This window comes from Chiloscyllium punctatum, chromosome 14 (genome assembly GCF_047496795.1).
Source record: "Chiloscyllium punctatum isolate Juve2018m chromosome 14, sChiPun1.3, whole genome shotgun sequence".
NCBI classification, from domain to species: domain Eukaryota; kingdom Metazoa; phylum Chordata; class Chondrichthyes; order Orectolobiformes; family Hemiscylliidae; genus Chiloscyllium; species Chiloscyllium punctatum.
In genome coordinates, this window is record NC_092752.1 from 32,007,988 (window position 1) to 32,021,355 (window position 13,368).

At 37.0% G+C, this 13,368-nt stretch overlaps 1 protein-coding gene across 2 annotated transcripts in view; it reads right to left on the minus strand.

The window, feature by feature from the left end:
* ints10 (integrator complex subunit 10) overlaps positions 1–13,368 on the minus strand; it is a 61,147-nt gene that overhangs the window by 38,551 nt on the left and 9,228 nt on the right. For both annotated transcript variants that reach the window (XM_072584152.1, XM_072584151.1), the window contains exons 3-7: positions 12,868–12,971; positions 7,915–8,054; positions 3,659–3,740; positions 2,822–2,962; positions 821–992 (exon numbers count right to left, since the gene is read on the minus strand). In XM_072584152.1, coding sequence (XP_072440253.1) covers positions 821–992; positions 2,822–2,962; positions 3,659–3,740; positions 7,915–8,054; positions 12,868–12,971 — 639 coding nt within the window. The remainder of the gene's footprint in view (positions 1–820; positions 993–2,821; positions 2,963–3,658; positions 3,741–7,914; positions 8,055–12,867; positions 12,972–13,368) is intronic.

Genomic DNA, 13,368 nt, shown 5'->3' on the forward strand with positions numbered 1-13,368 from the left:
CTGTTGATTCTGAAAGGCTTATGTAAACATACTAAAACAGACATTAATTTATTAATTATTTTCTAATGGCTATTTGGCAGTCCTACATTAATTGGAGGAAGTAAGGCACTAAAAGTTGAATCTAACACAGAAAGGTGACTGCTGCTGCCTATTCATGTGTAGATGGTACCAATGACGCTGAGTTATGAATATAATGGAAGTTAAGTGGAGATTGGAAGTACTGTTAATTGAATCACACTTTCTTGTTTTCTGTGCAAAATCTCACATCAATAGATCAAGAGGGCTTCTGATTTGTGATGTTTTTAAAAATCAACAAACTGCAATAACCAGGAATGGAACCCATGATGAAGGATTTCATTTTATTTGCACCTCCTGGGATTCAAAAGTAATGTTTGAACTGCTTTAACAAAATCCCCGTCAGATTTTGCAAATGTTATAAATAGCTCAGTGAAAAGCACTATTAAAAATCGACTTGACCGTTATTGCACGGTTTTGGTCTTCATGTGACCTAGAAGCGAGATCTGTATGCTTCACACCTTTTCGCATTTTTCCAAGTGTGCGTGGCCCAGAGTAGCCATAAACTGTTTTCATGGAAAACTGTTTTCGTGCAAGGGACACATGTGCTGAATTAAATTTGGTCAGCAGCCTGGCTAAAAAAAAAGGTTAAAAATTTGACATTACTTAAAGTACTCACCAATCCCACAAGTAAAATGCAAAATAAGCCCTCTGATTGTTACATTAAAATGTGCAGTTTAGAACATTTTTCTACAATACTTATTCCAGAAAGAAATAGGATACTATACTCAATTAAATTTCTTACCTGTTTGATTTGTCCATCTGCCACTCACACCTCATTGCCACAACAGACATAATTTCAAACAATCTGTCCCATGGTTCCATTATTAATGATGATTTCTCAGTCAGACCTTCTATGATATATTTCTGAGTACTTCGTTTGGTCGGTGATTTCATATCAGCTGTGTCTTGGGAACCTAGCAAAGATGGAAGTGTTAACTATTTAACAAACAAAGCATAAACAGAGAAAATGCAATTCTGTATATCCACTTTGGATAGACTTTTTAATTTCCTTAGCCTATTTCTGAAAGATCTCTCTATCCAAACTATATACAAGCAGTTGATTCATATTACACAAATTATTTCTGCAAAATAATTCTGACAGACTAATTTACTGGGCAAAACATCAGAATTAATTTTACATTCTAGATTGTTCATAAACAGTCCTATTTGCAAATCTGATCAAAAACATGCCTTATTGTAAATTAATTACACTGATGTATGATTATAGTATTCTTTTCTTCATATGCCTCCAAATACCCTGGCAGTAATCAATAATTTTCCAGCATTACAGGTACCAATTAGTTACTCAAAATGTGGCATCACATGAAACATGACAATAGATTAAAGGAGGAGATCAAACTCCACAATTCAGTTCGATAGTAACTATCCTAGAAGGCACCAAGGTTTAAAATTATAAAAGGACTTCCGAATCAAGGAGCACTTTCGATTAGCCATAGAATAAAGCAATTACTTCCCCAAAGTGACAGTAAAAACTAACAGGAATGGCAAAATTTCCTGCCAAATTATTTTGATCTTCGAGAACAGTGTTTCTGAACGGTGGCGGAAGTGCCCCCTGAGGGGCGTTTGCCTTCCTTTAGTGGGCATTGAAGTCAAAGGGGGCAGCAAGAGGGCACTGAACAGTTTTGTAGAGAGCTAACCAATCACTTGGAAGACTGCCGTGTCCTTGAAGGACATTGCTGTGTGCAGATGGATAGTCACATAACACGAATGATGACATTTATGTTTTGTTGTATATAAAGTATATTTCACAAAAGTTTTCAGTTTCCATCACTGCAGTGTATTGCAGTTATACGTGCAAAAACTGACTTTGGTGATTTGGGGGCATTGCATGATTTCAAGGTAAGAAGGGAGCATTGAATACAGAAAGTTTGAGAAACACTGTTCTAGAATAAGCAGAGAGGAAATGTAGAGGCATACTTCCAAGTCCCACAGACTTCTCTCACAATAATCCAGCATATACCTAAACATGTGTAGGCTACTTTGATAAGGAGAAATTAAAGCAACGTCATATGTTAAATATTAGAAGAATGATTGTATAAAACAGAAGTCAAGTGTTTCTGTGTCCATGAGAAGATATACTAACTTGATGTGCGTTATGTGACATGTCAGGTCAATGGATCAACTATTAAAGACAGTTCAATGGATAATCTAATGTCAACTTCTCTCAGCCAATAATCTCTCTAACCGATGCAAGTGTTGTAGTCCACCAAAAACATTCTGAAGAAAGTCCACTGAACTCGAAACATTAACTCTGTTCTCTCTTTACAGATGCTGTCAGGTCTGCTGAGTTTCTTCAGCAATTTATATTTCTGTGTGTTTTAAAAACATTCTAACTCTGACTACAGAAACTTCAAGGTTAGTCATGAAGCAGACAGAAATTCTTCCCTTTCTTCCAGTGGACTTCAGACCAGTGTGGCAAGTCTCACCAGTAGTCAATCTCGGCTACTCCTGCAATACTATCTAGCAATCAGCTATGGAATAAGGCAATGGCCACAATAGCTTTTCTATTATGAGGAGAAAGATTTCGATTAAGGAGATTTAAGTGAAGGAAAGCAAAATTGAAGTCTAACTTCCCAAAACCAAAACTGTATCAGAAGTGCTTTAAAATTCTATTCATATAAATTAATGCAATTCATCATTTAAAGGCTATACTATTTATCAAAAATTACTTTTGAACAGCAATTCTTTCTCTTCCAACTGGCCCGTGGTTACAATGCAATACCTTGATGCTGGCTTTCCAATGAAGGAGATCTGGTGACGTAACCAATATAAAACTCTGCTGCCTTATGGAGATACTGATATAACAGATTGGCAGGTAATCTCACATCAGGGTTATTGATAATTAGAGGAAGGACATCACATACTGTAGATACAAAAGGTACATTGTGTTAGAGAAACAACTGCATTACAAGAAAACATTTCATGTGTGATATGACATTACAAACAAACAACTTAATCATATACTGACCCACATTCAAACTAAAGTCCAGCTTTAGCAAAGGAAAAAAAATCCATGCCTTTTTATGTTAAAGGAGAAAAAAAAATCAAGAGTACTTTTTGACTTCCCAGGACTTCTGATGTCCAATGAGGATACAAATGTTTGGATTATAACACACTTTTACGACATCCCATGAACTGGAAACTGATAAAAGGAAACTTACTAGATTTTCAAATGGTCTGGACAACAGCACCTAGCATCTCACCAACCAATCATGCCTCATGCGACACAGAGGAAACCATCAGCAACTTGCACATTGGTCAGGCTCAGCTGTGATGCTCATCAAACTCCATTCCTGCACACTGTGTTACAGGTGGCAATGGCAAAAAAGGACCCTGACTTGTTATTCCCCTCCTGTGCGCAGGAGCACTAGAGTTGATTCCAAAACTGTTCTGGTTGTTATTGGTTTAGTTTAAGCCAGGGATACAGATTGAGATTTTCTTAATCTACACAACTCACTACCATACATAGTGTACAAACCAAGAAGCCATCAGTAAGATCCAAATCAAAAGCAACCCAAGCATTGTTTTGATTCATATATTCATTTCTTTACTTTCTTACCAAATAACTTTCTAAAACAATTGACTGGCGAGTCTTGATCATCAAGGTTTTCTGCTTCCAATAGTGTTTCACCAAGGCTAACCTAAATTAAGAAACAAAGAAAAAAACATTTATCACTAGCAACTTGTTCATACCCAAAAAACTTCTTCCAAATTTTCAAACCAATTCTCTATTGTTAAAAAAGTTTTAAAAATACAATGCTTGCTAAAATGTGTCACATATGCAGGATTGGTCACACAATTATCAATACAGAAGAGGGATGCCATTTTTCCATCTAGCTCATCTTTTTATAAAAGCCCATGACCCATTCCCAAACACAATCTCTAACCACCTCACAGTCATAGAACTGTACAGCACGGAAAGCGGCCCTTTGGTCCAACTTGTCCATGCTGACCAGATATCCGAAATTAACCTAGTCCCATTTGGCAGCACTTGGCTCATATCCCTCGAAACCCTTCCTATTCATATATCCATCCAGATGCCTTTTAAACATTGAAATTGTATCAGCCTCCACCACTTCCTCTGGCAGCTCATTCCATACATGCACTACCCACTATTTGAAAATGTTGTCCCTTAGGTCCCTTTTGTCCCTTTTAAATCTTCCCTCTCTCACCTTAAAACCAATGCCCTCTAGTTTTGGACTCCCCCCACCCCAGGAAAAGACCTTGATTATTCAACTATCCATGCCCTTCATAATTTTATAAACTTTTATAAGGTCACCCCTCAGCCTTTGACGATTCAGTGAAAATAGCACCAGCCTATTCAACCTTTCCCTACAGCTCAAACCCTCCAAACCTGACAATATCTTTGTAAATCTTTTCTGAACTCTTTCAAGTTTCAGGACATCTTTCTGATAGAAAGGAGACCAGAATTGCATACAATATTCCAAAAGTAGCCTACCTGTCCTATACAGCTGCAACATGACCTCCTATACTCAATACTCTGACCAATAAAGGAAAGCATACCAAACGACTTCTTCACTATCGTATCTACCTGCAACTCCACTTTCAAGGAACTATGAACCTGCACTCCAAAGTCTCTTTGTTCAGCAACACTCCCCAAGACCTTACCATTAAGTATATGAGCCCTGCTCTGATTTGCTTTTCCAAAATGCAAACATCACATTTATCTCAACTAAACTCCATCTGCCACTCCTCAGCCCATGATTTCATCGTGCTCTACAGAAAAACTTTTCTACAAATAAATCTCAACAAGACAAATGCATTTTGATAGGAGTCCTAAACCTGCCTTCCTTTACCTTGAGGTCATGGTTAAGCACAAAAACTGTGCCAGACCAGCCTGTTCTATTTCACTTATACAATTAAATATATATTCCCTTTCACACTGATGGTTTTCTAAACAGAAAAATCCTAGTATTCACAGCATTTGCTTGATTTGTTGATTGTCTGAACTAATCATTGTTAAGTGGTTGACTCTATTTTGGTTGGGACAAAGCACTGGGTGTGCAAAGCATCCACCTGCTTCACATTATAGGCTCTTTTTAATGTAGAAGGCCAACCACGAGTGGTTTGGTGATGGAGAAGGGCAAAAAAACAAAATTCAATTGCGTGTCAGAGCACTTCTGGACATAAGAGAGAGGAGAAAAAAAGCCAAAGTCTATTTTTAATATAGAAACTGGAGGGTTGTGAATACAACTACCAGACTAGCCAAAGGCCTCCGTGATGCAGATTTTCACCAGTTTCATGAATTGTGGAAATGAAGTAGTCCAGCAACAATTAATTGTTGAATGATTTTTTGAGCCACAAAGGCGCAAGCATACTCGCAACTTCTGCTGACCCCGCAACTTTCATTGATTGCCCAGCTGGTCTTGTGACCTCACTTCAGCAAATTGCACAGGGCACTAGTTTGGCATTGCATAGCTTGTGAAATGTAAGTTTGGCCCAGGCCACAAACAAGGATCGTTTATTAACTGAAATAAAGGTCAATCGATGTGCTCCATCAGCTGGTCCATAAATCAAAATTAATTTCTTTGTCTTCTGCACTATGTCGCTCTCTCTCCCTCTCTCTCGCCTAACCATGCCAATGTTGTTCTTCTATCGTACTTTAGTCAGCTTTTTTGCTTCTTTTGCTAGCACTTTTTCTTCAATCCATTTGAGGGGATGGTGTAGCAATGGAAGGGAGATGTTGAAGGCTGGTAAGGTGCGTTTTGCAATCATGATTCCCTTAACATCTGTACATCTTTCAGTACAACTTCTCCCTATCATGGCATCAACTTCCTCCCCAGTATCCACTCTCAGCTATCGTCTTTGCACTTTTCCCATTAATCATACATGATAATTGTTCAAGCTCTGTATGTGGACTAACTCTAACATTGATACCAATTTCTAGTCACCTTCAACCATGAGAAGTCACTTTCCCTCTCCATTGCTCTACTTTTAAACTGCAAGTCAACATTTTTAGAGTTGGAGGCATTAGACATATTTTAAAAAGTACAGTGAGAAAATGTAGATAGACGGAATTTAGACAACTGATGAAGTCCACTATATTATGAGCAGTAAGATTTAAAGGTACTGTAATTATAGGTGGCACTATGAACATAATGGCCAATTAACAAAAATGGAGCACAACTTCATGTTCCATGACACCTCCAAATCAAACCAGTAAGCTAATTGTGTTTTGATAAAAGCTGTAATTGAGACTGCCGAGAAACAGGACGTTGGGGTGACAAGTACAGTTAAACTAGCTGGATTTCACACCTATTTTACTTGAAACACAAACAGAAAATTGCCAAAGTAACTACACATTGTCAGAGTATACCAAATAATTTTTAAAATAAATTAACACTGAGTAATAGTAATGAAAATTGAGCACAGAGATGAAACCGTGAAAATAAACCATCAGCAGTACACCTCTCCTTGGTGAACTGCATTCCTGTAAATGAATCCAATCCAATGGTCCTCCCTACATACTGAGAAATAATTCTTGGACCATAAACTTCTGTTCACCTTTCTCCCATGAGAGAAAATTTAGGGAGAAAAGCCCAAATCCTATTCATCCTGGGACTCCCAAAATTATTGACATAGTAAACAGCAAGAGCTGAAAAATGTATTGCTGGAAAAGCGCAGCAGGTCAGGCAACATCAAAGGAGCGGGAGAATCGACGTTTCTGGCATAAGCCCTTCTTCAGCAACACATTTTTCAGCTCTGATCTCCAGCATCTGGAGTCCTCACTTTCTCATAGTAAACAGCAAGCCCAATCAATATTCCCGGTCAACAAAGCTGAAATGAGAGTATCCAAACATATCATACTGCACTCCCCTCTAATGTCTCTATAGTCTTTCACTGTGATGGTTAACATTTGTCATGGTACTCAAATTAAGATTTTATTAATTTTCATATAGGCTCATTATTACCTCTTGGCTTTCTTAATTATGTGGCAAACCAAGAATTTGTTTATCTTTTCTGCAATCTTATCAACATCATGTCCTACCTTCATGGTCCTGCAACATGTACCCCAGATTCATCTGCTCTTCCACAGAATCAATTCTAGGGCAAAGACTGAAATTTTGAGGGCAGAAGACATGTGAGAAGACAAAAGGGAGACAATAGTACTACCTAATGTGGGAACACCTGCAATTATAACATGGCAGTCAAATGTCAATATGGATTTTTGTTACTATGTTAACATAGAAAACTGACTTAAATTCATAAAAAAGAAGGAAGTTTCATGTGCACAAAGAAGGCATAAGTCATAGGATTGTAACATAATTGTAAAACCTATATGGATAAATGGATGCAGCTGCAAAACCAACAGAATGCATCCACATAAAGTATTGAAACCACATCCAGACATTTGAATGCCTATGTTTAACATCACTAACATCCTCTTATTTCAGTATTTGGACTTTTTGATCTTTAAAAAACTTCAGCATAATTCCACAGTTAGAAGGGATAAGGATTTTACTCAAAAATGCAATACCAATATATTAACCACATGGATTCATATCTCAGTTCAATGCATTTTGACAATTTTTATCCAGAGAAGAGTACAATGGTCCACTTCTTGATCAATATTTAGAGTAATGTCCAGTTTGTTGATAGGTGGACACCTAACATGGTGTAATCCAGATTACATCCCTAACACAACTGTTTACAGTTGATAATGAAAACCATCTCTGCATTCTTAGAACACATCAATAGCAACTGCTGAAATAGAACACACCTTGTCAGCAATAATGCATTGGTTTGTTAACAACACAAGAATATGCTGGATCAGTATTATATAAGTATACATACTCCGTGCTGCACTACAGATTCCGGGAAGCGTCTCAAGAGAAGCAACAACATTTCTGCTCTCTCCAGTGTGTTGAAGCATTGCTCTGTGGCTTTAAGAAGCATTTCGCATTGTATTCGACCTGGAAGAGTCTCAAATAATCCTGCAAAGTAATTTAACAGAATTTCACATCTCGTGCCCATTGCATTATTTGTAGATCAGTACCTCAAATGATTCACATTTGGCTCACACAGATCTCTTGGACAGAATCTGTCAGGGTAATATTTCACAAAACTTACATATTGTCAATAATTCATAGTCAAAAAATATTATCCTTTCCTATTCAAAGAGCACATTTTACTAGAAATGCAGGTAATCTGTAATAATAGAGAAACCAGCTTAGGAATTTAGGTTAAATTTCAATCCACCTTATTTAAAATAGGACAATTACCTTAGTGTGCCTCAATGATAGTTTAAAATCTCAACACCATTCTAGCCATATAAAACTTCTTTTGACTCTAAGTATGAATTTAGTTTTGTATCATGGAATAGTAAATTCCTTTCCTTTTGTGGGAAAATAGTATTTTAGTACAAAGTTCATGTTATGGGTAGTAGAAATCTGAACTCCTACCCCCTAAACATGTAGATATTAACACAATTGGAGTTTGGAGTTTGAAGATAGAAATAAATTGTTAGGTAGGGTCATCAAATGTTATGGAGTAAAAGCAGATAAATTGAGTTAAGGTGCAAATCTACCTTGACCTAATTAATTACCAATTTTTGTGGCACTGTCTACAATTAATTGGGAGAAATGTTATGCCTTTTTGTTATATTTATTGTAACAGCCTCAAAGATTACAGAAGCCCCCACAGAAAGCAAGAACAAGCACTCTACCATTAGTCCCCATCACAGTTAGCAGCGTGTTGATGCAAATGCAATTTTCCCACTATATTTCAGTCATTGTGCATAATGTTACTTCATAAAATTATAAACATGACCATTTTTCACAAAGCCCAGAGACAAGCTCCATCTCTCTACTTCCTTCTATGTAGGTTTGTTCACTGAGCTGGAAGGTTCATTTTCAGACGTTTCATCACCACACTGGGTAACATCTTCAGTGAGCCTTCAGACGAAGCTTTGTCCAAATGCTCACTGAAGATGTCACCTAGTATGGTGACAAAACATCTGAAAATGAACCTTCCCAGCTCAGTGAGCAAACCTACATCCAGAACATCAACCTGAGCTACAAATCTTCTCAAAACTCGCTAACCTCCTTCTATGTACATAGACAGTGCCATTACTGAATGCCTAAATAACAAATGTTCAACAGGACATTGACCATGCAGAGATTTAAAATCAACAGAAAGATGAATCTCACTGCTTTATCAATAGGGGCACAGACTGCAAACACAACTAAGTTACATTAAATCTGTATAAAGCACTGGTCCAGTCTTAACTGCAACCTTACAGTTCTCATAGGTAGAAGCAGGAATAGACCATTTGGCCCATCAGGCCTGAAGCATCATTAGAAAGATCATGCTTGTTCTGACCGTAGCTTAAATCCATTTTCCTGATTGGAGTTGAGGGTTAAGGGAAACAATGTTAATCAAAAACTCAAACATTTTAATGGACCCATACTTCAGGAAGGGTGTAGAAGTATTTGAAATCATAAAGTAAAGATCACAGGAATGTTTGCAGGCATAATAAACTTAAATTATTCACCACAAAGAAGGGGAACTGGCAAAGAGATTTGATGGGAGATATACAAAATCATAAGGGGTCAAGACAGAATAGGGAGAAAGAAATTGTTACCATTGTGGAAAAATTAAGAAACAGAGGGAACAGAATTAAACTAATAGGCAAATGAAGCAACGATAACATGAGAGAACTTTTTTTAAAGAACATAGCTAGTGGTAAGGATGAAAATGCAGAAAGATTCATTTGAGGTATTCATAAGGGAACTGTTCATCTGAAATGGTATAATATTCAGGGCTAGAGGGAGATGAGGGAGCGGCACTAGCTGAATTGCTACTTCAGAGAGTCAACACAGTCACCATGATCTGAGTGGCTCCCATCAGTGTTGTAATTATTCTGTGAATCTATGAATGAAATTCTAAGCTTCTAATACTTCATTCGGAGAGATGGCAATAACTAAGATTATCGTGTTGTGACCAGGTACTTAATTCAACAAAGCTGTCTGTGGTGAGTTTACTTTATATACACTAAGCAACTTCAGGGTTTCATGGTGCTCAATCTGTTTCATTGATGTTCAGTAACATAATATTTTCACAAAGTTAAATGACAAGTACCACATCTCTAATGGCAACTTATGAATTTTTGTACTTAATCACCATCTGTCCCCTGTTGAATGGACTGTGACACGTAAATATGGTGACCATCATTACCCTAATCAAAAAGAACTACTGATACTGGAGATCAGAAACAAAATCAGAAATTGCTGGGAAAATTCAGTAAGTCTGACAGCATCTGTGGAGAGCATAGCAAACTGTTCTGAAGGAGGATTACTGGACCCGAAACATTAACTCTGCTTTCCTACCACAGATGCTGCCAGACCTGTTGAGCTTTCCCAGCAATTCCTGTTTTGTCACCATTACCCTAATACTTATTTTGACAATTTAGGGACTAGTTTTATTTTCTAGACAAAGACAGTTCTAGCAGCATGCTCTGGAAGAAGCGAGAATAATGGTTGTCAATTATTGCAGCATTACTTTCTGATATACAAGGACTGGTATTAAATCATTAGAAGTCTGTAACAAAACTGAAGGTTATTTTTCTTCATTAAAATTTCCTTATTCCAAATCATCTAATGGTTCATTTAAGCCTTAAGCTCCCATTTCCTTGAGTTAGTTAATTTAAATGAAAGGACTGGCTAGTTCAATTTTTAGCATAAAAATATTTTAAATTGCTTGTATTACAAAGTTACTCAATGTGTTAGTTAACTATTTTCCTGAATCATGTCAAAACCAGCAAATGGTGCTAGAGCATACAATTTCCATATGCTGCTAGATCTCAAAAAACATACAGGATTCAGATATGACACTAATAAGCCAAATGTCCAATCTAATAGCTGCATATAAGCAGGATTGTGGCAGTTCTTATGGATGTAAACACTACTGAACTATTTGGTTTGTTGAACGCAAAAGACTATCTCACTTATTTGCATAAAGTCTATAAATAATCACTCTTTGTGGTCAACAATGCCTTCTGCATCCCTCTCATCTTACACATGCACAAAATTATTATTTGTTGTTTCTTTGCCCTTATGAACAGGAACAATGAATTTATGGAAAATTCAGAGTACAGTGCCACTTGTACATATGCAGACAGTGCTCAAACTAGAATCATGGGCAGAATTATGGCATGCACAAAACATTATGCAGCATAATTGCACATTCCAAATCTTAGTCCATAGCCCTGTAGTTTACAGCACCGGAACTGCACATCCAAGTCGTTTCTTATAAAATGGCAAAGTTTTCTGCATCAATCACTCTTTCAGGTTATGAATCCCAGACCCTACCATCCTCTGTATGAAAAACTACTGAACTACCTTCTAACCTTTCTACCGATACTGTATATCTATATTCTCTGGTTACTGACCTCACTGTTAATGGAAAGGAGTCCTTCTTATCCTTTCCATCAAGGCTATTCATAATTTCCTATACCACAATAAATCTTCAGCATCATGTGCTCCAAAGAAAACCACACCAGCTTCTCCAGTCTTTATTCATTGTTAAAGTTCTTCAATCATAGTAACATTAAAAAAAACTCCTATTGATGTTTCCATTAGTAGGACAGATTAGGACTTGAGAGCACAGCCTCAGAGTAAAGGGCAAGGACTAAAGGCTCACCCTTTAGAACTGAGATGAAAAAGGAATATCTTCCACCAGAGGTTGATGAATCTGTGGAAAACACTAGCACAGAGGGCTGCGAAGCCAAGTCATTGAGTGTATTTAAGACAGAGATCGATTGGCTCTTGATCAAGGGTTACAGGGAGAAGGCAGGAGAATAGTGTTGAGAAACATATATCCAGAATCGAATAGTGGAGCACACCCGATGAGTTGAATGGCCTAATTCTGCACCATATAAGCCCATCTTATTGTCTTATATATCCACTCCAAAGCAATTACAGTCTTTCTGCAATCCAGTGACCAGAACTATAAAGGAACGCGAGTTGTGGTCTAACTTGTATTTTATATGCTTCAATGTACCCTATGAATATTAAACATATAATTCATAAAACTGGACACAAATAAATATTTATGTCAAAAATACTGGGCAGTACTATGCAAAAATGTACTAGAGGAGTGATTTCGAATTGCAAGTCCACTCAAGAGGATCAAATAATTACATAAATTACTGCTAACTAAACTCCAAGATTATTGCCTGTCATTTGCTGACGATCAACTTGCATATAGAGGCAAGTATTTTTTTTCTTAAACTGGGAGAACTTTGACAATTTTGAAATGAGATATGATACTTTCTGGAAAACTTCCAATTTGTGACAAATGGGAAAATAGGTCATTTAAGATGGTAAATTATTCAGAAACTCATGGCTTGTTTGTACTGTAGCATACAAAATGTAATAAAAGAAATAGGAACATGCTGTTTGCATCTAGAGAAATACCACAGGTACATTGCTTTTAAAACAAACTTCGTCTGTGGTTCTAAGTCATGAATCAATCTGAAACAACATGTATCCAATTTGTACCTAGGCTTCCATCTGCAATGCTTCTTTAGTCAGAGGGTTGGAACTATATAAGGATAGCCTGGAGTAACTCATCTTCCAATGTTTTCTTTCATCAAGTACTCTGTCATTTAAACCTATCTTCTGAATACTCTCCAAACACTCTACACTAGCAAAATTTTACAAATTCCATTGCATGGCATGCCATTCAGTAACAGTAAGTTGGTTTACCTCTGTTTGACAAACACACAAAATATAAACTACTTTTCACCTCGTAAAAACTGTGTTTGCTTGTCCTGGGCATCATTACGCAGTGCTGCTGTAATAACATTTATTTCTCTCCATACCATTGGTTGATCAGGGAAATTTACAAACCTGGTATTTAAAACAAAATGAAGTGAGATGCTTGTAATGCAAAGACTACTAAGTTACTATTTTGGAAAGCACACCATTATGAAACTATAACTATTCCAGTTGTGAATTCAGGTCAATTGTGGCTGGCTGAAATACATCAACCAATTTTTAAAAAAATGATACATTATACAGTATAGAATATAAAATAGTTTGATTTGTGACGCTATGGCAAGTACAGTGTTTCACTACCCAATGCAGACATATCGAATTGTAAAATTGCATGAATTGCATTATTTGCCTTACGTGCAAAGGTAGAGGCACAAATCAGGAAGCTGGAAGGCATTGGAATCATCAAACCAGTACAGTTTGTGGAATGAGCAGTACCGGTCATACTGTTTGTGAAGCCTAATGGGTCACT